At 47.0% G+C, this 24,280-nt stretch overlaps 2 protein-coding genes across 3 annotated transcripts in view; one reads left to right on the top strand and one right to left on the bottom strand.

The window, feature by feature from the left end:
* Window positions 1-24,280, top strand: part of ABCA3 (ATP binding cassette subfamily A member 3) — a 272,379-nt gene that overhangs the window by 207,716 nt on the left and 40,383 nt on the right. The gene's annotated exons all lie outside the window — the stretch shown is intronic.
* The window catches only part of PIGQ (phosphatidylinositol glycan anchor biosynthesis class Q), a 31,405-nt gene continuing 25,611 nt past the window's right edge, over window positions 18,487-24,280 (bottom strand). For both annotated transcript variants that reach the window (XM_082199104.1, XM_082199103.1), the window contains exons 8-11: window positions 23,102-23,182; window positions 22,305-22,419; window positions 20,991-21,052; window positions 18,487-20,295 (exon numbers count right to left, since the gene is read on the bottom strand). In XM_082199104.1, the coding sequence (XP_082055230.1) occupies window positions 20,143-20,295; window positions 20,991-21,052; window positions 22,305-22,419; window positions 23,102-23,182 (411 nt within the window). In that variant the 3' untranslated portion in view covers window positions 18,487-20,142. The remainder of the gene's footprint in view (window positions 20,296-20,990; window positions 21,053-22,304; window positions 22,420-23,101; window positions 23,183-24,280) is intronic.

Raw genomic sequence — 24,280 nt, 5'->3', positions numbered from 1 at the left:
GAGGAAGGTGGAAAGTAGGACCAGCTGGGGATGGGGTGGTCTGGGGAGGGTCCCAAGGGCCAGGTAGGCTTGGAAGGATGCATCTGGCACCTGGGCCCAAGGTTGTTTCCCATCCCTGGCTCACAGGCAGCCAGCTGATCATGGAATAGGTGATCGTTGCATCTTGACTGAAAGTGACTCTGTGCAGCTGCCTGGAGCCCCAGTGACTTGGCCAGCCTGATTGGCACTGCCACCACCCCAATTGTTGGGTGGCAGACAGCTGCAAACTGCTATTTAAGATATTCCTAGTGCCACAGAGTGATGCTCTACTGGCACTCCAGGACATTTTGAATAGAAATTCACAGTGCTTACCCACTTCTGATTAAAGGAGATGGGAGAGAAATTTGATTTAGTTCACACAGAATTATGGAATCATAGACTTGCAGAGGTGGAAGGGACTTTGGGGGTCATCTAGTCCAACCCGCTGTAGTGCAGGAAATTCAGCTAAAGCATACATGACAGATGGCCACCCATCCTCTGCTTTGTGAAACAATACATGAATGGAAACATATCCCTCCTTTGAAATTTGCACGTCCTTGAATTTTGCAATGCAGTTCTCTCTCTCCAAGTAAGGTGTACATAATGGGGTAAAGCATGCATATAAATGAAAAGAACAAAAACGTATTATATTGAGGAAAACTGCTTTGTGAAAAATGCATATTACACAAAATTGCAACGGATATATTAGGAGAGAGTTGCTGATGATTTTTTAATTGCAAACTGACGCAGAAATGTGGAGAACTGAATTTAAGACTGAAAAAAATAAGAAACAGAGAGGAACCAAAATGGACAGAGTCACCCATCCAGATAAACCTACTAGGGAAGGGGGAGCCTGGAAGTACTCCTGATTCCACGAACCGGATCTACCAAAACCCATAACTCTTGCACTGTGGATTCCTTGTTATTAGAAAAAGCCTCTTAACGTGTTTATGAACTTAGATGCTGCAACTGCCAAGTTCTGCTACTCAGCTCCTACCATTTATGTCCCTCTTAATTTTTATACCACCATTCCTTTAATTACTTGTGAGCTTTCCATATTCTGCCTTGCAACAGACATGGCAGATCTCAACAGTTCATATTCTGGAGTGACCTGGCAACCTTCTCCTCCTCAACTGCATTACTTCCCAGGCCAAAATGTCTTGGTCAAGCCCTGAGAGGGGCTTTGCAGAATGCAGAAGGTATTGCTAGCAGGTGGTGATAGAATATACCATAAGGGAGCATTGGTGGGTGAGGACTATTTCCCCAGCAGTGATGAAAGGGAGAAGCTACAGGAATGATCACCTGCAATCAGCCTTGTTTCTTGGCCATGCAGACTGCCGCGACACTGCAGAAGGATCTGCAAGGAGTTGGCTGGAGCCAAACTGTGAAAAGTTTGAGTGCCATTAATCTGTGCAATGCACACCCTCCTCCCTGTGACAGGAAACCCTTTAGGCCTGATCCCTCATATTAATGTCCATTAATGCAGCAGCGGCCAGAATGCTTCCCTGCTCTTTTACGGGAACGCTTCCGCCTCAGCGAAAACCAAAGCTACTAACAACCCTCCTCATCCGCCGCCCACATCCCAGCACCCAAACTGACAAGTAAAATGGCCCTGTGCAGCATACTGATGGGGGGGGGCGTGCCAGAGGAAGCCAGTTCCCAAACTTCTGCGGCCTCTCTTGCCTTCCTGGCAAGAGGAGCCTTTTAGAACAGCGTCATTGTTCAATATGGCAAGGCAGGCTGGCTTTGGAGTCTTGTTTGTGCAGCTATAAAAGGATTAGTCCAGAAACCATTGTCTATGGCATGGATTTGTCACTGATAGGAGCTGAGCAGGGGTGAGCCTTTGTCTCCAGACGCTGCTGAGCTCCAGCTACAGAGATTTCTCTTGGAAGGTTTAGGAATTGACCTCCTCAAGTGCCACAGGATCCATTTTACTTGTTTGTCCCTTAACCAGGGACAATTCCCTGTGCATTTATTGCATGGCAGGAAGAGTCTGGTTTTTTTTTGGGGGGGGGCTTCCAGATTATTGGGATAACAGGGCCCAATTACCCACTGAAATCCTTTTAATATGCAGGGTGTGCAGCGTTTGACTGTGGAATCTTGGTTAGAGAGTAGACTTTTCTCATTGCAAACATACCCAGAGATGCTTGCAAGGAAGAAGTGAAGTGGACTTCACTCGTCTGATGGCAGACCTGCCTGATTCCCCATCAAAAGGAGGGAAGGAGAAAGAGAAAGAGAGAGAGAAAGGAAGAGGAAATCAGCCAGGCCAGATTCTCCAGAGAAGGAGTCATAGCTCAGTGGCGGAGCATCTGTTTTGCATTCAGAAGAGCCCAGGTTCAGTCTCCAGTGTCGCCAGGTAGAGTTGGGAATGTTTCATTTCCGAAATCCCAGACAGCTGTTGCTAGTCTTTGTGGACAGGATTGAGCTTGATGAACCCCAGGATCTGACTTCCTGTATTTATAATTAAACCTGTCCTTAATTCAGACATATGAGGATTGGAATCTTGCTTTGGTTTTAGGGGAAGAGCTGTAGCTCAATGGCAGAGCATCCCAGTTTCAATCCCTGGCATCTTCAGGTAGGATTGGGAGAGACTTATCATCTGACTCACCCTAAAGAGAACCACTGCCAGTCAGTATTGACAAGATCAAGTTAGATAGACCCAATGGTCTGACAGCTTCCTATGAATGAGTGATGAACGAGGTAATTAAAGCAACCCCCCTTCATATCCATTGGCTACTCTCGCCTATCAAGCACTATCAGCCAATGGGCTCCATTTTGTCCCCCGTTTTTCAATTGCTCCCAGATGAATTGTGCTCCTCCTCCTGCCATCCTCTGAATCAGGGAAGGACAGGCTCTGTTGATTGTTAAAGCATCCTTCCACCAGGCATGTCGTTTCGCTGCAGGGACTCTTCTGCTCCCTCCCGAGCCTGGCTTTTTCTAAGCCAAACAGTAGCTGAGGAGGCTGGAAATGAAAAGGAGGCGGCTGCGGAAAACAGAGAAATGCCAGGAGAGGCGGCCCGGGGCTTTGTTAGTTCTGCACTGTCGAAAGGAAGGGATAATTTTAGATGCTAAATAGAGCATTGCAAGAGTGAATTATTAATAGTGCACCAGAGAAGTGACCTGGCAGCTCATGAAATACTTATAACCCAGCCCACTCAAAAATTCACTCCCAGCTTTTTGAAATGCAACCTCTGTTGTTGCCACTTCTCAAGGATACGGACCAAGGCATGTTGATTTGTGTGTGCGTCATATGATAAAGATTGACTATTGAGTCAGGTCTCCATGTAGATGTTAATAAATGGGCTGCATTCCCAGGGAGATGATATATAGATGATAGATTAGATAGATAGATAGATAGATAGATAGATAGATAGATAGTTAGATAGATAGATATCCTATATATCTCCTATTTTGCTGCCAGCTCCATTCTGCCCCCCTTGTTATTAGTGCTTTTGCTCTGACACTGAGACAAGATTATGCTTAGATGAAGGATATATGTTAAGAAGTCAAGATTACAGCCAGAAAAGGCCTTTCTCATCATATATATTTAAACACACAGAGACATAGTCTATGGAAATATTCGTATTGAACGAGGGTATGTATTTATTGCATTAAAATCCCTGTTTTTCTCCAAGGAGCTCAGGGTGGTGTACATGGTTCTCCCCCTCCTCATTTAATCAACCTTGTGAGGTACATTAGACTGAGAGGCAATGTCCTAGTCCAATACGCTAACCACTTTACACCATCTTCTTTACTTACCGTATTTTTTGCCCTATAGGGCACACCGGCCCATAGGGCGCACCTATTTTTTTGGGGAGGGGGAAATAAAGAAAAAAATCCCCCCCCCCCGGCACGGGGCTGGGGCAAGGGAAGCCCAAGCTTCCCCCGACCCCAGCCCCCAGAACAGGCTGCTGTCCGCAAGCCTTGGGAGCCCGGCGGGAAGTTGTGCCGGGCTCCCAAGGCTTGTGGATAGCTTCCTGAAGCCTGGAGAGTGAGAGGGGTCGGTGCGCACTGACCCCTCTCGCTCTCCAGGCTTCAGCGAAAGCCTGCATCCACCCCATAGGACGCACACACATTTCCCCTTCATTTTTGGAGGGGGAAAAGTGCATCCTATAGGGCGAAAAATACGGTATGTGTGTGTGTGTGTGTGGTCCCATATACACTATACATTTAAAGAGTACCATACCACTTTAAGCAGCCCCTGAAAGATTCCTGGGAGCCGCAGTTTGTTAAGGATGCTGAGAGTTGTGAAGAGACCCCCTGTTCACCTCTCAGAGCTGCAATTTCCAGAGTGGTTTAACAATCAATCCCTTTTCCCAGGGAACTGTAACTTTGTGAGGGAAATGTGGTGGGTTGCGTCTTAATAACCCTCAGAGAACTTAACAAATTACAGTTCTCAGGATCCTTTTGGGGAAGCCATGGCTATTTAAAGCCAGAAGTCAAAATGACGTGCTCAAAAACATCAAAACTGCACCCTTAAATATACAGAAACATGGAAACTGAAAGTTGGAGATCTGCAGCCCTGCATAACAGCTGCATAGTAAGGCTGGTCCTGGAGGAAAGATGGACACATCTGTCAGTTTTGGTCTTCCAGGTTTCTAATTTTCCTAATCTTAAATTCAGCTCTCCATATTTCCCCAGCGATTTATGAAATTTCTCCTAATAAACATATTTTTGTATGCAGTTTTGACTAACATGCACATTTTGACAAACAGTTTCTCCTAGTAGAACACAGTTCTTGTATGTTATTTTCACAAATATATGCATTTTTCCACACTTTTTTTTTTGGGGGGGGGTACACATTACTTGGCCTGGCAAGCTGCATTGCAAAATTCGGAGGTGTGTGAATTTCAAAGGCTGGATGTGATTCAGTTTGCATATTGTTTCAGAAAGTGTGGACTTGGTAGATTTCCCCTTTAAATGCAGACATCCCTATCCTGGAGGCAAGTGGTTCCTCCTTCTAGTCCAGCAAGCTTGGTTTTACCAGCTAAGCTCACATCCTCGTTCACATGTATGGCTTTGGTAGTAATCAGTGGAAAGTTGTGTATTAGGGCAAATGGGGCACTGCTCCACCAACCATTGTCTGCCCTTAACCAGCCCCCATCTGCCTGCCTTCCTGTTTGCAACCAATCCAGGGGGTGGAACTGCCTTCTGCCTCCTAGTCTCAGCTTCACCCTTGTAGAACTCAGCAGGGAGGATGATGGGGACAAGAAGAGCACATTAGAGCCTGTTGGATCAGGCCAGCAGCCCAACTAGTCCAGCATCCTGTTCTCACAGTGGCCAACCAGATGCAGGACCTAAGCCTCAAGAGCCCTCTCCCCTCCTGTGGCTTCCAGCAACTGGTATTCAGAAGCATTAGTGCCTCTAACTGTGGAAGCAGAGCATAGCCATTGTGGCTAATAGCCATTGATGGCCTTCTCCTCCATGAATTTGTCCAATATCCTCTTTTAAAGCCTATCAAGTTGGTGGCCATCCCTGCCTCTAGCATAGTTCAGCTATGTGCTGTGTAAAAAAATGTCCTTCTTTTTGTCTGTCCTGAATCTTCCACAATTTGGCTTCACTGAGTTCTAGGTTAATGAAAGAAAGAGAAAAGAAACCATTCTCTATCCGTTGTCTCTATGCCATGTATCACTTCTTCCATGTCACCTCTTACTTGCCTTTTCTCTAAAATGACAAGTCCAAAATGCTGCAGCCTTTCCTTATAGGGGAGCTAACCAGAATGAGTTGCCTCTGCCTCTCATTGGCTTTTGCTTCACTTGCTGTTGGGCTCCCAGACCCCACGAGCCCTGGCCACTATTGGTCGTACGTATTTGATGCTCCCAGGGAACAGCAGCTGCACTCCAAACACCACCCATTATGAGCCCCTTTGCTTCGGCATCCTTGAAGTTGCCTTGCCAAGTGCGTCCAGCTCCCGAGAGGAGAAAGGTGCAGCGCAACACAAGGCAAAGACTGCTCCGAGCATCAGTTATTAATATTTCATACACGTCAAAAAATTCTTTTATTTGCTGCCATTGCTGCTGGGAAAACTCAAAGGAGGGGGAGAAACAAAGGAAAGCAGAGAACAGCAAAAGGCCGGATGGAAATCAGAGCTGGAGAACTGACTTATAGCCCAGGGAGGAATAATGCATATATATAGTCAGACATTGGCTGCAGATTTCAGGGCGGCCAGATTGGGCTCTTGTTCAAGCTGCTTGCTTGAAAGGCAAAGGGAGAGGTCCACAGCTTAGTGGCAGAGCATCAGAAGGTCACAGGTTCAATCCCTGTAGGGCTGAAGAGAGTCGCTGCCTGAAATCCTAGAGTGTCACTGCCTGTCAGCGCAGACCAGTGGTTCCTAAACTTTTCTTTCCACATACCACTTGAAAATTGCTGAGAAAAACAACAACAAAAATAACATAGGTCCTTCTGCACTGGGGACAATCCACTCCCTGCCCCTGAATTCATAAAATCCTGGAAAATTAATGGCTGGCACTTGAGCTAAAACTCCAGATATCTGGAACTACCCATACATATTTAAAACCACACTAAATTGAGGGGGGAGTGAGAAGAAAGACTGAAAGCAACAAGCCATTTTCTCTTGCAACTTAAGGGTAGTATTCAACTAATATGTTCTGTCTCCTGGTTGTGGGCATTACTCAGTGAAGAGTTCAAAAAACATGTTCCAAATCCCATGGAAGCTTGACTTTTTATGTCCTTTATGGAGCAGAATTTCCTTATGAGCTGCTAGTTGCAGGAGGTCTTGTATCCAGTTTTCCATGTTTGGCGTGGCATAGGCTTCCCAATGTCATTTTGCTGCTAGTGTGGCTCAGCTGAACCATCCTTCCTTTCCTTTCCACCTTGCAGACATTGCTGATTATTCTGTTGGTGCCTCCATTAGTAGGGGGTTTGTCCAGGACCAAATTAATTCTGTACAGTACATCTCTCTCTCCTAGTGTCAGTCAGAGGCAGTGTGAGAAAGACTTCCTTTATCTTGATCCTTGCAGATTTCAGCTTTATCGGGTGCCTCTTCCAGGTCAAGCAGCTGGTCTCTCTCCTGACAATTTCCAAACCATCCATGATTTATGTTACGACTCAAGGGAGGTGCTTGCTTGACCCCAAGAAACTGAGGTCACTTGTTACCAATGGGAGCTTCCGATTGCTGGGAACGAGGCAAACCTCTCTTCTCAGCTAAGCAATTAGGTTGTTTATTTCACCAAGATATTAACAGCAAATGTGTTTGGGGCCAGATGGTTCCTTTCTCCAGGCACAATGTGATGCCATCGTACTGCGGGCTTCCCTGTCCCTTCTCTCTGGCTAGCAGGGAGACTCCTTGCAGGGTGATGTCATGCCATTAAATGCAATTCTCCATAATTGGGGATTAGAGGAGGACTTAACATGTGGGTGTCTTAAGAGCATAAGAGTCCTGATGGGTCAGACCAAAGGTCCATCTAGCCTAGCATCATGTCCCCACTGTGGCCAAGCAGATGCCTGTGGGAAACTAGCAAACAGGACGCAAGCAAAAGAGCACCTTCCTTCATTGGTGGCTGGTGAGGCAGCGTGGCAAGGGCTCGCTTGCTCTCCTGACTTCCCAATATGGTGGGTCACTGCCACTTACCAGAAGGGGAGGGTTGGAGCACAGGAAGGTCAGCCTACTGCATGACAGAAGGAGCATCAGGCTGGTTCTGCTGCTACACAGTGCACCACGCTGAGGTCCCAGTGCCTCAGCCCTCCTCCTCTCAGTAAGAGGCAGTGACCCACAGTGTTGGGAAGCTGGAAAAGCAACGGAGCCCCAGCTGCCCCACCTCACTGGGCAATATTCTCTACCTGCAATCCCCAGCAACTTCTGTTCAGAGGCATACTGACTGCCTCCAACAGTGGAGGTATAACATAACCATTGACAGTAGCTATGGATAGCCCTCTCCTTCACGAATTTGTCTAATCCTCTTTTAAAACTACCCAGGCTGGTGGCCATCACTGCCTCTTGTGGAAGCAGATTCAATAGGCTGTGTGATGTCCTTTTTCTATCTGTCCTGAATCTTCTACCATTCAGCTTCATTGGGTGGCTCCTAAGTTCTAATATTTCTCCACCATGTGCATAGTTTTTTAATACACCTCTATCATGTCCCCTCACCCTCTAAAAAGTCCCTTTCCTCGTGGGGTGGGTGGGTGTTTGTTCCATCCATTTGATCATTTTGCTTGCCCCTTTCTGAAACCTTTCCAGCTCTACAGTATATTTTGTGTGATGCAGCAGCTGGAACTTTAGACAGTATGCCAAGTGAGGTCACACCACAGATTTGTATGATTATCAAGTTGTCATAGTGGCATCATGGGACTTTTGAGTTTAGAGAAAAGGTAAGAGTTGACATGCTAGAAGTTTATAAAATTAGGCATGGCATGGAGAAAATGTATAAAGAATTTTTTTTATCATAACATTAGAACTTGTGGACATCCAAAAGGAATGACTTTTTAATGCAATGCATAGTTAAAACTATGGAACTCACTCCCACAGGCCACAGTGATGGCCACCAACCTGGATGGCTTTAAAAGAGGATCAGACAAATTCATGGGTGTGAGGGCTATTGAGGGCTACTAGCCATGATGACTATGCTCTGTGCCCACAGTTGGAGGTGACCATGTTTTGAATACCAGTTGCTGGAAACCGCCAGAGTAGAGAGTGCTCTTGTGCTCATTGGCCTGATCCAGCAGGCTCTTCTGATGTTCTCAGGTTCTTGTGATATCGGTGTTTTTATTTTCAACCCATTCCATAACCATTTCTAACACAGAATTCACCATTTTTACAGCTTCCACTCTCTTCATTTTGGAAGACAACCTTGGTTTCTCTCTCCCACAGGAATGGGGAACCTGTGGTCCCCCAGATGTTGTTGGACTCCCAACTCCCATGAGTCCCGGCCAGCATGGCCAAGGGCCAAGAATGATGGGAGCTATAGTCGAGCAACATCTGGAGGGTCACTGCTTCCTCACCCCTGCTCTAATGGTCCTGAGAGAGGTCTCAACTACATGTGATCAGAGGGAGACAGAGAAACTGCAGAAACTGACTTTTTGGATGCTGCCTTCACTCATTTTTTTTTTTTTTGCAGCGCCTTGGAGGAGGAGGAGGATGGCAGCAGAGCAAAGGTCAGGAGAGGTCCTTTCTCTATTAACCAAAGGACATAAGTTTTCCCCACTTCCCAGCCTCTAAGAGGAGCTGTTGGCACGTGCACTCTCTCCCACGGCCTTTTCTATTCTGAGAAGTGTTTTCCCCACCCCTCTTTCAGAACAAACAAAATATCCCCTAGAGAAACAGCGCCTACCATTTCTAGATGTGAAAAGGCCCAAGATGTTGTATAACTGGAAAGGACCAGTGTTGACTTCAAACTCACTTCTTTGTTGAGATGCATCCTTGTGCTCTCCTAGAGATCCAGGGCAGATTAATAATTACCAGCACCAGGACCGCTTCACATAGGATGTGGGTGGGGAACGGCCATAGCTCAGTGGCAGAGCATCTGCCTTGCATACAGAAGGTCCCAGGTTCAATCCCTGGCATCTCCAGGTAAACCTGGGAAAATCCACCTACTTGAAAGCTTGGAGAGCAGCTGTTGGTCAGTACTGCAGACAGTACTGAGCTAAATTAACCACCGACCAGTTTGAGGCATCTTACTCCATCCTGCAGTATTGCTCTGGGCAGAAGGGTCTGTTCCACTGTTCTCCCTGACCATTTTATTTTCCTGTCTTTTCATGTACTTGGTAGGTAACACTGGATAGCCAGTGCGGTGTAAGCGTTGGGCCATGACCAGGGCTTGAATCCCCACTCAGCCATGAAGCTCCCTGGGTAACCTTGTGCACTGTATCACTGTATCTCAGCCTAAGCTACCTCACAGGGCTGTTTTGTAAGGACAGGTGAAGGAGTTATTTGGAGGAAAGGTGGGATATAAACTAATATATAAAATAAATAACCCTGTAGCCACATCATTGTCCTACACAGACTTGTATTGGGATGCTAGTCCTTAGCCCAACTAATGCTTCTCTGGATAAGGTCCAAAATATCTTATTTAAAACAGCATCGGCTCATCACAGTATTGACAAAAGAAAAACGCAGCAGCAGCTGCCTAGTTGGGATCCTCTGGCGCTTCTGTTGCTCCCTCTCTTTCACATTACCCCTCCTGCCAATTGCCTTCTCGAGGGATTGGAGGGATTGTAGATTAAAAGACCACAACAGATAATACTCTCTCTGATATTAGAGGGGTGCAGGGAAAGCAAGATAGAGAAAGGAAATTACAGGCACCGGGGGGGGGGCAGTCTGGGAAATAAGAGTGTGGGGGGGGGGAGGCCAGGGGGTGGGGAAGAGAGAATGTGTAGCTTTAATCCACCCAGCTTTGATAAAGCTGGTGAGCTTTCCAGGGATTTCTTTACATGCACTTGCTTATAGTAATCCCCTCTCTTTAGGGAAAGCAAAGCATTCTAGGTGAAAACCACCATTCACTGAAGCTATCAGGGTATTTGGACAGGATGCTTCCATCCTGGATGACCAATGGCTGAATCCGAGAAACTTCCTACGCCACCAGCCCATTTACCCTGATCTTCACGGTCTCCAGAAGAGACAAGTGTCTTGCCTTAGCAACCGAGATCCTTTAGGGATGGAAATTAGGGATGGATGGATCTTGTCAATTTGGTTTCTTGTGGTAGAATTGCTCTGGCAGACTCTGATCACATGGTCTCACAGCCAAACTAAATGGCATATGAAACATGCAATTGCAAGAAATAGTAGGCAATGCAATCAGGATTGGGATGTGCAAAGATCTTTTCCAGGTTGCACTTTTTTCTCTTGAAGGCGATGTTGATCTTAACCCTCTTTAGCCTTGTTTATGCAATGAGAGTTTTGCAGAGCGTCCAGCTAGGAACGGACAGGCATGGTCCACCCCCCACCCCCCGCAGCTGCTGTTATGATAACATGTTAGGACAATGAACCCTAGCCTGTTCTGCCTGCTAGGCTGGAGCTGTTCAGCAAACTGTTTAAAAGCCGGGCAGATTTTTTTAAGCGACGCCAGGCCAGGAAGGAAGTCTCGGCTACAAGCAGAGAAAGAGTGGTGCTTTAAAACAAACACTCAATTTGTTCACATGTGAAACTTTCCCCTACACTTGGCAGCTCAGCATCCAGCAAGGCAATCAGATGTAAAATTGACTGACACTTAAAAAACAACCACCCTGCCCTATTGGAGAGATCCTTTGATACATCATAGCACTCTAGAAGAACATAACGTAAGAGCATAAGAAGAGAATTCAGTTATCAGGCCAATGGCTCATCTAGTCCAGTATGCTGCTCTCACTGTGGCAGATGCTTCTGGGACACCTTCAAGCAGGACCCTCATCATTTCCCAACAACTGGCAGTCAGATGCCTCTGCCACGGCTAGTAGCTGCTGACAGCCTTCTCCTCCATGAATTTGTCCATCACTGTCTCCTGTGGAAGGAAGCTCCATAGTTTAACTATGTGCTGCATGAAGAAGTGCTCTTTCATCTGTCCTGAATTTCCCAACTTTTATTGGATATTCATGAGTTCTAGCATTATGAGAGAGAGTGACTGGCCAAAGCTCACCCAATGAGTTTCATGGCTGAGTGGGGAATTGAACCATGGTCTCCCAAGTCCTAGTGCAACACTCTAACCACTACACAAGCTTTCAAAAGGGAGAATAATCAAATATAGGAACATAGGAAGCTGCCTTATACTAAGTCAGACCACTGGTCTGTTTACCTCACTGTTTGGAAGCAGATCTCCTGGATTTCAGGCAAGGGACATAGCTCAGTCAGTAGAGCATGAGACTCTTAATCTCAAGGTTGTGGGTTCCTGCATTGCAGGGGGTTGTACTAGATGATCTTTGTGGTCCCTTCCAACTCCACAACTTTACGATTCTATGATTCCCAGCCCCACTTGGAGATGCTGGGGATTGAACAAGGGACCTTTGTATGCAAGGCAGATTAGGTGCTCTACCACTGAGCTACATTCATTCCCCTTCGCAGGAAGCAATTCATTCCTAAATGAAATAAAATCACCACCACCTTGGAAGCTGTCTGCCAAGCAACCACCTGGATGGGAAGCCCCCTGGGAAACCTCTGCATACTGCCCTGAGTTCCATGATGGAAGAAAGTTGGGAAACAGCTGATCAATAGAAGAAACAAACGTCTACCACTGTCCCCTTCATTATGGGGGCTGACCTCTCACTTGAGGACACTGACCCTTGAGGCAGGGATGGTGTTATGATGCAACCCTGACATCCAAGTAGGGCTCAGGCTGCACTATAGGAAAACAAAACTGTAATGCTGCTTCAGCATCAGGTAGCCTTTGGCTGAGCCTTATATAGGAGCAGAAGAACTATCTCAACGGTAATCTCCACCTTTCCTGAAAGGTGACTCATAAGGAACAGTCCACTCTGGCATATATATTTTTTACTCCAGTTGAGCAGAATTGTCCTAGGGCTTCTGTGAAGGAGGCTTCTGAGTCAGGGAATGGCAATTTCACATTTTTAGGTAGGAGGGGCACAGGAACTACAAGCTCTTCTTGTGTACTTGCTTGTATGACTAGACTGGGATGCTGTTTGCCTTTGGATCCAGTCCTTTAGTTCAGGGGTGGCCAACTTCCAAGAGACTGCGATCTACTCATGGAGTTAAAGACTGGCAGTGATCTACCCCCTTTTGGGGGCTGCTTTGGGGGAAACCAATGATCTACCACAAATGTCCAGTGATCTACCGATAGATCACGATCTACCTGTTGGACATGCCTTTTCTAGTTCATTGCCCAAAGAAGGGGAATCTGATCCCAGGATCAAGACTGATAGGGAGCCCGTGCCCTGCCAGCTGTTGCTGAAATTACAACTCTTGTTATCCCCAGCCATTGGAAATGCTGGCTAGGGCTGAGGGAATACAACAGCGCCATAGCTTCCCCACTCCCCACTCCCAGGAGAACCACTGTAATAGTCCATAACAGTATGTGCCAATTCATCCATGCATTTTTAGTAAGTAGAAGTCTATCTCCCAATTGAGGACTTAACCTGATGAACTTAAAATCCCTTCCTGGCAAATCAAGGCAAGCATATCAAAATCAAGGCGACTATGTTTGGAGTGGAAGCCAGAAAAATCGGAGGGGATTTTGTGAATCAGAATACAGCTGGTTGGTATGGAGACTCTTTGATCTAATATTCTACATAGGGTGGCCCTCCCCATCCGGGTGCCCTCCACTCCCTTTATGGCTAGGGCTGATGGGAGTTGGAATCCAAAGCATCCGGTTGCCACATGCTGTGACAAATCTGCATGGTTGGTTGGCTTTTCAGTTGCGTACGTTGAAGTTGCATTGGCCATCTATGTTTAGTCTTGTTCACTGAGTATCGCTTTATGACCTCAGCTTTAAAACAAATACAGACTCAAATGCCTTTCTAGCCCTTTGTATATATGAATCACAATGAGAGTTTCCATTCAGGCCAATAGACTAGAGAAGTACTTTTGTAGAGTCATCCAACATTTGTAACCATAATCACCAGTTAAACATTTCTTTGGTTACTGGCATGGACATTTGCAACACTTCATAGTTTATTACTGAAAATGTGGGGCACTAGGGTTAGTTAGCTAGGGAACAGGTCACCTAAGATCTTCAGAATGTTCTCCATACATTCGAGAGGAACTCCATTGGCTCCTGAGCATCCACACTGAGTCTCAAGGCATCCTCAGAAACACCAACATGGCAGCAAATGTTTCAGATGTTGTGATCAGAACCTGGAATCCCCTTTTTGAAATTTATGACCAGATATGCCCACCTCCCTCTCTCTTTGTTTTCTCCTGTCATCACACTTCCTCCTCCATTCTACTTCTCCCTCTCCTGCCTCTCATTCGTATATATAAAAAATGAAAGGAAAATGGTGATGATGCTATTAGTGCCACCCATTTGTCCAGGCAATACCAACTTGTTGGCCTGATCCACCCAGTTGAAGACTATTGCTCAACATAAGGCTAAGGCCTCTTCTGCATGACTCATTTTTAAGTAGAAGCTCCTGTATTTCAGGCAGTTTTCCTCAGCCCTGCCTGGAGATGTTGGGAACCTCTTGCATGTGAAGCCCTGGCACTGAGCTATTGCCCTCCTGTAGTAGTATATGGCAAGAGGATCTTGAGGATGGCCTGGGTGACATGTTACATTCTCCTTTGTAAATGGATCAGGGTGTTTTCTGCTAAGAAGGTTTTCCATGTCAGACTCAGTTTGGTAAAGGCCTACAAAAGCTGCTCTTGAGACCCAGCAGAAATAAATGTTGGAAATCTTCATCCACACTCCCCCCAATGCACATGCCAGCTGGCACACATACGCAAGACAAACAGAAAGCTCATGAGATCAGATGGTTCGCAACCCTGACTCACCAGATGGTTTAAGCGGTTTGAATCCAATCCAGACTGAAAGCAGCAGAAGCAGCATGGGGAAGGGGAGGAATGAGAGGCAGGTATAAATTCAGAGTCCTTTCTCATTCAGTGGACCGTACTGCATGATCTAATCCCTCTGTATTTCCAGTGACGAGGAAGATTAAATCATTTTGATGCTGCAGTGGATTTTCAAGATAAACAAAGCATGACACTGGCCCAGCACCAATAGAAAGCAGTTTGCTATCAGAACGAGGAATTTCAAACTACTGCAGACCACTAAAATTGCTTAATAAAAATAATTTTATCATTTTTAGAAAAAAGTCTCAAAGAAACAATGTAAAGCCAAATATAAAAACAAGGATAGATGCTCACAGGAAGCTGCCTTATACTGAGTCAGACCCTTGGTCCATTTAGCTCAGAGTTTACACCAGAGGTTTTCAACCTTTTTGAGTCCACGGCTCTCTTGACCAACAACATTCTTTCTGCAGCATCCCTGTGGGGCTCAGGAGCCCAGTTTTGTCACCCGTTGCCTGCAGAGCTGCCAGCCTCTCACCCTTTTTCAAACTTCCTCCCTTGTGGAGTGGTCCCTCAGTCTCCTCTCCCCTCTCCTTGGAAGTCCTCTGGGCAGCTGCAGCTGATGCCCCTGGTCTCTGAGCTTCCCCCCCTGCCCCTCAAAGAGGTGCCTCCTCACACTGCCCCACAGGGGCCTGGGAAGCTCCCCCTGGCCAGCCCCAGAGCTGCTGCAACAAACAGTCGCACAAGCCTTTGGGAGGCAGAGATGCAAGAGGGCATCAGAGGCGGGAGGGATGGAAAGAGGGACAGAGGCCAGTGTTACCTGTGGTACCCCTGACAATCATTCACGGCACACTGGTTGAAAACCACTGAATTATACTAACTGGCATCAGAGATGCACAGGATTGAGGCTGGAGCCTTCTGCATACAAAACAGATGCTCTACCACTTTACCTTTACCTTTTTACCACTATCACTTTGGAACTACAGTCTTAGAGAACAAGGCCATCCGTTGGGAATCCAGAGCGGCACCAATTGGGGCAGCAAAGGATGGTGGTCGGGGGCCCCTGTTTATGCTAGCAGTCTTGTGCCAGAATAGAAGTGAGCACACATGGGTGACACTATATCAAGGCTCATGCCTTTGATTGGAGGACTGAGTCAAACAGTTGGACTGCATTAGAAGGCAAACCCCAGAAACCACAAGCAGAGTATTTCTATGTAACTTAAGGAGGGAGATATTTCCTGCTGACAACATCACATGGCGCTTGAGCAAGAGTAGTAGTAGTGGTGTATTTCTACTTACGGTAGGGATTCTAGACCATAATCATTGCTTAAGATGCGGTTTTGTTGCTTTTAAGTGAAGCACTAACATAGTTTTGCAAGAAAGGCTCAGATAAATCATTTTTATTGGCAGCAGTATCCTAACAGAGAAGTAAAGTCCTGTTTTGGCAATGCCAGGGCAGGGCAAGAGTTCCCGGGCGTTCTCCAATGCTTGGCAGAAGACAACACAGGCACTGACACTGTGCAGACAGAGAAGATCAGGCTGCACGTCTTCTCCCCTTAAGAGTTCTAGAGTGCTGGCATCAGCAAGCTGAGTGCAGCAAGCTGAGTGCTTGCTCCATTCTGCCTGTGACCGGAGTGGGATTGGCAAGCTGCCCCCCTCAGGCCAACAACAATGCTCACACCAGAGCAAGACCCAGGGAAAAGCAGACAGAAGAAAGAGGACATTCATATGAACTCTCAGCAAATTAAGTAAAAGTGAGAGAGAAATTAGAATGATTTATGATCTCCATCCTGCAATGAGCATGGCAAGATGCACATACGAAGAGATTTCATTTTCATTGGGATGGTTCTTCTGTGCAGTATTGGAGTCTTGTTCAGAAACATGGAGTGTGTGACTTTATGAGTGTGTTTCCAAGGCCCACTGTGCATACACAAGACCACATGCACACAGAACAGGGCTCTATGACTAGGCACAAGTGTCACAGCTAAAGGTTGTCTCTGTTATGGCTTAAGAATATACACAGTGGCTATGTGGCAACATCAAATTCAATGCACGTCTGTCAACGTAAAGCAGGGAAATACAAATAACGGCCTCTCTCCGATGGGAGTCCATATGGTGAAAGAGAGACATGGAGGTGCTGAAGGTGCACCCATGCTACTAAATGGGCCTCAATCATGTCACATCAAATCGCAAGGAAGGGCAACACTGTGTATTTGGCTGTTGCTACACGAGGCTGGCAGCACACCAAATGAGTCCAGATCCACAGCTAAGCAAGGGCCAGCCAGCTCCATGTTTGAAGGGGTCCCCTAGTGCCCCATCCTTGGCAGTGTCTCGAGGCCAGGGCCTGCTTGCCAAAACCACCTTAATTCCCCACTCAGGGCATGACTGTTTGCCTGAGGATGAAGTATGGAAGCACTGGCATAAATTGTGCCCGGGGTATGTCGTCACTGTCTGTCCTGAGTAGAGAGTAATGTTAATGCTAGTGTGTGTGTGTGTGTGTGTCACACAGCCGGAGGCTAGTGGTTGTGCTATTAAGATTGGCAGGCAGGGGCGCCGACTTATAAAAAATATTGGGGGTGCCCATGCTGGTCAAGGAAGGCTCCCCTCCTCCAAAGCAGACCCGATCCAGGCGGCTCCATAAAGCTCCTGGAGAGAGGCGGGGGGGGGGCGCAGAGAGACAATGCCAAAACTCAGGGGGCTCCTTGAGCCAATTGCCAGAGATGAGCCCCGCAGGGGGAGGCAGGGTCCTCTATAGCCCACCCCAGCTGCCCTTCTTGTATCTACAGCCAGTTTGGCAGGGGGCGGTGGAAGGGTCTGGAAGGAGCGGGGACCACCGCGGAGCACACATACCGGGAGCTGAAGAGGCGAGGCCCAGCCGAGAAGGGGCCAGCCCGGAAGGCGCAGCTTCACAGCCGAAGCTGTCCTCGGCTTGGGGAGCCGGAGAAGCTGTCGGGTCAGGGCCCTGGCGCAGGCCTAGCCGCTCCAGCGACGCCTCTTTGCTCCCGGGATCGGGGCCGCCAGCTCAGCGCTGGAGCCGAGGGAGCCCCCAGGCAGGCCTGCGAGCAAAGGGAGAGCCGTCGGGCGGTGGCCGCTTCTGCAAGGCGGCCGGAGAAGCGGGGACCCCCTCCCCTCCCCGCGTCCCCGCCACTCGCTCCCCCCCCCTCTGAAACTTTGTTAACACTTCCACGCTGAGCCTCTGACAACAGGGGCAGGCCGAGGGCACGACGCGGCTGGGCCCTCTGGACTCGCCCCCCCCCCGATGTTGCGCCCGGTGTGGCAAAGCATAATATAATAATTTTCTTAAATTATTGGGGGGGCAGAGGCCCCCCAAACGAATTTTTGAGGGGGCTCGGGCCCCCTCAGGCCCCATGGAGTCGGCGCCTATGTTGGCAGGTACCACCTGCTATGAGGCATGGCGGAAACAGAAACACCAATGGGTAGGAGGAAGACATGTTGGAAATCAAGGAGTGGTGGTGAAATGAACATTAAAGCTTTGACTTAAAAAAGGTTAAAAAAACCAGGAATGTTCTTGGCCATCATAGAGCCTTGAGAGGTACACCGATTATTGCTTTGTACTGTGGCACTTAGTAATGGCTCTTCAGTTGAAACTTAATGGCAAGGCAGTGAGTACTTTGGGCCTTCATCTTACATAAACACATTGACCTAAAACTATTCAGAAAGAATCTGCCCCAAGGACTTTCAATGGAGCTGACTTGAAAAGCGAAGTATGCTTCCAGTTTCTTGTCTAGGAATCATTTCTCTCACGTCAAGTTGCCTGAAATACAATAAAGTCCTGCTCCCAAATTAAGCAACAGATAAGACACTATCCTGCCTGCACTTCTACCAGCTTCTATTAGGGTGCTCAAAGCAGATTTGCCTCCAATATACAATTCAACGTCCAATAAACTGGCTTAAAACATTTTCAAAAATCACCAAGTACATGGATCCATCATCTGCTTACTAATTGTTCTAGGCCTCACTAGGGCCAAATTATGTAATAGGGAGCTCAGAATGATCAAATACTAGATAATAAAGATCTTCTGTGGTTTCTGGTCTATGTTGTAAAAAAGAACGGCAAGTGTGTATTCTCTACTAAATATTTATATATCAAAGTTTTGGGGCAGTCTACACTTGTCCTAGAATTGTCCTACAGGCGGTGTAATACAGGCGGTGACCATTTTAGACATGTCCACTGATGCACGATCGGCTATGCACAGGTCCTTGGACCCAGAAGAAGGCAGAACGGGGCAGGGTGGAACAGGGTGGGACGGGCTTACCGGTATATGCATTCTGCCGACATGCGCAGGGGCAGGGAACGTAATCCTTGCACAAAATGGTCACTGCCTGTAATGATTCCCCGCCCCACTTTTTAATGGACATATCACAATACCTTGTAGAAGTGCTGTGACAAGCTGAGTGGGGCTACTTTTGAAAACAATAACCATGGCATATAATCTATAAAAGAAAGCAAAAGTCTGGGATGAATAAAACTAAATGTCGTGACCTGGGAGCATATTTACATAATTTCCAATGCATTTTTTTCCCAATTTTGCATAATCTGCTATGGGTTTCTAGTCACTTGCCAGGAGCAGGGGAGGCAAGGAACTCTGTAATTAACTATGGACCAGACTAGTCACAATGTTTGTCATGTAGCATGACATTGTATAGCTGATTCCTTTTCAACAAAGAGCTAGTGTGGGTGGGAAATGGATCAGGAGTATGCCAGGGAGAGCATGTAACCCCTTGCCCACAGAATTCCCCCCACCTGCTATCTTCAATGGGAATAAAGCCCTATTAGCACCCATGAGAACTTTCTTCCGGTTGCAAATAGCAGATGTACATGGGCTCCATTCTAATCAGGATGGCAGAGGGTTAAAGATGCCATGGTTCTGATTCAGCTTGTCCATCTCTCACATCCCACCATGGCAGGTATTTGTCAAAGAGAAATCAATCACATAAGCTACATGATACATTTCAGAGCTAGCTTGCCCATTAATTCATAATACCTTAAGAACAAAGTCCTCCTGGATGAGGACATGGTTCCAACCAGACCAGCATCCTCCTGTCTCTGACAGTGGCTGGACAAATACTTTTGGGAACCCTGCAAGCAGGGTATAAAAACATTGGCTCTCCCCAGGTGCTTGTCTCCCAACAGGAATTGATTGGAGCTGGGCAGACTCTTCAGACCACTGGATCTTATTGGCCAACCCTTTGGCTCCCAAGCTTGTGACAGGTGTTGCCCATACATCTTTACCTACATCATCACAATCACCTGGGCTAGACACTTGTATGTCAGGAGTGGGGGGAAGTGAAGCTGAAATTATCAAGAAGTGGAATTGTGTGTCAGATACCACACACTGGGCTCCTGCAGAAATGGCAGCTTACTCTAAGAAAACAAACAAACGAAAACAGATTTCCTCTCGGCTGTCGCGTTAATTTGGCCACCTGATACTTCCAGGCTGGCAATTTCTAACTCGGGATTAGATAATGTTTTGTTGAGTGGTGGTGGGGAGAAGGAATTCCCTCAATCCAGAGGAAAAAGGGAGCCCATTCCTGAAATGAATCCCTCCCTCCCTCCTTGGAAACTGACCGCCCAACACATTCCTGGCAAAATGAAGCATCCATCGGGTACCACTCGGCAGCTGCTGTTTCCAAGGTGTCTTTTGCCAGGAGTAACAGCCCTGCCTCTCCAGTGTTCCTTTCCGGCTCAAGCATTTGCAGTCCACCTCAGCTGCTGTGAATCAGTCCTGCTTCTCTCCTTTATGCTTCCAAGGGTAGATCAGCTCCCCAACAAGCAGCTTCTTGCACAAAGAGACCCAGGAGTCCTTGGGGTAGCAGCTGTATGTTGGGAGCTTGTACAGCTGCACCACGCGGCTGTAAGTCAGAGGGTTTATCTGCCGGGAGAGAAGGAGTGAGAGGGACAGTTGCAGCGGCTGTACCTGGACAAGGCTGAGTCATGCGCACAGGGTGAGCGGTGTGCCTGTGTGGATTTGTGCGTGCAACCCCTTTCCTGCATAAAGAGTTGCTCCTCTCACATTAAAACTTCACGCCTGACCGTTTGGTGATCTATTTCACACTCTTGGAAACAGGAGCGCAGAAGCTCAGCATAATGTGAGATCACAACTGACATGAGAATACCAAAGAAATGGCACTCTAAGTGTTTTTTCTGACATGGCTGTTGTTGGAAGACAGAATTAGGAGAGTGGAGTTCTTAACAATCTCTAAGCCACCAGAAATGGCTAGAGGATTCATAACTTGAGTTGACAGCACAAGGCTATTCTATATTCACTGCAAGTCTCACACTACATGTTATAGTAAGGGCTCTGGCCCTGATCCAGGAAGCCACTTAAACACAAGCTTAGCTCAGCATCTTAGGGGACTGAAGCCTGTTCAGACTGGACAGGATCCAGAGTGCTACAACTGACACCTTCCTTGCTGGGCTAAATGTTTTACAGAAAACTGAAGAGGAGTCCTGTGCACTCTCACAGAAGGGAAATTTGGGGAGCAGATTAATATGGAAGAGCAAAATGTTGTTCTAAAAAGCAGGAAAAGTCCTAAGCACTGGCCATCAAGCAATGAAATGATTTACCTGCATTAGAAGTCGAAGAGGTTTCCCAGCTTCCTGCTCCAGGACTCTGAACTTCACACCAGCTGAAAATACAGAGTAGGTAATGGAAAGATACAGTCTGTATTGGCTGATTGGTTCAGTAGTCAACATGGTGCCCACCTAATCTTGTTGGGACTTCAGCACCCATCACCCCTGACTATAGGCCAAGTTGACTGGGGCTGATGGGAATTGGAGTCTAAGAACATCGAGAGGGCATTATTTATTTATGGCTTGCAGTTATTTATACTCCACCTTTTCTCTAAGGAGCTCCAGGTGGCGCACAGGGTTCTCCTCCTCATTTAATCCCCACAATCACCCTGTAAAGTAGGCTAAGCTGAGAGGCAGTGACTAGCCCAAGGTCACCAAATGAGCTTTATGGCTAAGTGGAGATTTGAACCCTGGTCTCTGAGGTCCTAGTCCAACACTCTAACCACTACACTACACTACACTACACTACACTACACTACACTACACTACACAGGCTCTCATGGCTCCTCTTGCAACAAGGCTTCTCTAAAAGATGCAGGAGAAGCCAAGCTAGGAAGATCACAGAGAAAGGTGAATAAACTAGGGAAGAATTCCAGTTTTTCCATTCACTTTGTTCAGGGTTCAAACAAGCTGGTGTTTGTTTAAATGCCCTTAGCACTTCTGAACTTCTTGCATGTACAACATGATGGCACCATAGCTCAATGGCAGAGCGCCAACTTTGCATATGGAAGGTCCCAAGTTCAATCCACTCTTGGCATCCCCAGCTAACAGAATCAGGAAGCAGGTGATGTGAAAGGCCCCCCTCTCCATCTGAGACTCTGTAAAGCTGCTGCCAGTCTAAGTAGACAACACTGAGTTAGATAGGCAAAGAGTCTGACCTGGTAGAAGGCAGATTCCCAAGAAATGGTCCACGGGGTTTTGGTGATCTCCCTTCTGACCTGTTTGTCAGTGTGACCCTACTGATGTATGTGGCAAGAACACCAGAAAACCACTGAACGCCCATAAGGTTTCTTAGTTGTTGGAGGTGATAGCATCTTGTTCGCAAAGCATAATGACAGATGATAATTTGCCTGAACTCCCCACCAGCAACCAATTAAATACATAGCCTTCCCAGTACCATGCAAGCCTTATGCAAACCATTGTTATTGCAGCAGTGGTGAGTGTTTCTATGAAATTGAACCTTGCTTTAAAGTACACATGACCAGTCTTCAGATGCCTGTCACTTGCTTCTAAGCAAAAATTTCCAACCTCTGTCCCCGCTAATATGCAACTTCTGAAGTTTTGCCTTGACTATAGTATGGAGCTTACATGCAAGTCTGTAGGATCGGCAGAGCCGGAGAATGACTGAATAAAAGGGCAGCGAGTTGATGAGGTCCACTAGCAGATGGATCAAGCCTTGTACAATCACCACCAGTAGACGGAGCTAGAAGGAAAAAGGATTTTATTTTAGTTCAATCTACAGCAGTACCACCACTGGACAAATTTGCCAAACTTAGGTTTTTCAAATACTCTAATTTTTCATTCTGAAAGAAGAAGCTGCAAGCAGAGGCCATTGGGACTCATTGGGACTTCTGGGGCAGAAGGCAGGGAGACAAAAAGCAGGCGGAGCCAAAGCCAAGGACAATTAATGGTATATTTGTCCCCCTCCCGCTCCTCCCTGCAGAGTTCTCACAAGGGCAATGCTGAGATTAAGGAGGAGGAGGAACTGCTAGTTCCTAGACTGGCAGCAAGCAGACATCTAAGAAGGCAAGCAGGTGGAATCTGGCTGAAGACAGCAACCACTGATTGCAACAATTGACACAACTGTTTTAATTGAGTGCTACTCAGACACATTTTGAGGCAGACCAGCATATCAACTGACCAATCATCCCAGACTCTTTTCTGGCTCCCAGGAGAAGGGGAAGGAAAGTCCTCTTTCCCCTCCCAGTCTTGCATCCTGTCTTCCAGCCAAGTGCTGTTTGGGCCATAGAAACCCAACTCCATTCCACTTTGGCCAGGAACTGTTCAGCTGCCCTTCATAACTTTTGTATATCCCTTTGAGTGCATTCCTATAGAAAAGCAACCAATGCATTTATAAGTAGCAACAAAATCGGCAGCAAACTTACCAAGGTAAAGACCAAATAGTACAGTGCGGTTGTGGGCAGAAGAAACAGCAAGATGGTAAACAGCAAAGTGCCGATGAATAGCTGGAGGAGGAAAAGGACACAAATCAATCCTATAGTAGCTGAAGCCAGCTATAAAAAGAGATCTAAGTTATGAGTCAGTAGCAATACAAGGCTGAAGTACTCTGAGAGCAAAGAAGCCTTATCCTTCCTGTTTTCAGATACATTTCATTCTGGGCAACCTTCTGGGGCCACATGCCAGTGGAGGGCAGGGCCATAGGCAAAAGCAGGCAGAGTGGGGAAAGTAAATTATACCTTTGTACTGCAAGCTATCTTCTATACACGTTCATACACCATCCAGGGAAGTGAGAGGCATTATTAGAACTCAAAGACACATTTCAGCCAGTGAAAATGTTTACAGGTTTGGCGTATGATGTCAGCAATATCTGCAGGTGAGGCAGTAGATGTGCTGGACTGTTGTCTTACCTTGGTAATGGACTGAATGAAAGCCAATAAACTGAAGCTCAATCCAGATAAGTCTGAGACACTGTTAGTGGGTGGTTCCCTAGACCAGATGGCTAGGAGGTTACATGCTCTTGACAGGGTTACACTTCTTCTGAAGGTATGCAGTTTGGGGGTACTTCTAGATTCTTTTCTGTTGCTTGAGGCTCAGGTGGCCTTGGTGGCATGGAGTGCCCTCCATCAGTTTTGCCTGGTGGTTCACCTGTGCCCCTATCTGGACAGGCATAGCCTGACTACTGTTGTCCATGCTCTAGTAACCTCTAGGTTAGATTATGGCAATGCATTATATGGAGGGCTGCCTCTGAAAATGGTTCAGAAACTTCAGCTAGTGCAGAATTTGGCAGCCAGGTTACTCACTGGGGCAAGATGGTTTGACCATATTACATGAATTCTGGCCCAAATGCACTGGCTGCCAATCAGTTTCCAGGCCCAATTCAAACTGCTGGTTTTGACCTTTAAAGCTTTAAAGAGCTCAGGACTGCAATATAGTCATACCTTGGGTTACAGCTGCTTCAGGTTGCGTTTTTTTGGGTTGCGGACCGCCGAAACCCGGAAGTACCGGAACAGGTTACTTCCGGGTTTCGGCAGTCAAGCATGTGCAGAAGCACTAAAACGTGCTTTGCGCATGCACAGAAGTGCCAAATCGCAACCCGCACACAG

This window comes from Podarcis vaucheri (assembly GCF_965113315.1).
Source record: "Podarcis vaucheri genome assembly, chromosome: 14".
In the NCBI taxonomy this organism is placed as follows: Eukaryota; Metazoa; Chordata; class Lepidosauria; order Squamata; family Lacertidae; genus Podarcis; species Podarcis vaucheri.
Note: the sequence above shows the minus strand (reverse complement) of the source record. Positions and strands in the feature narration are given on the sequence as shown.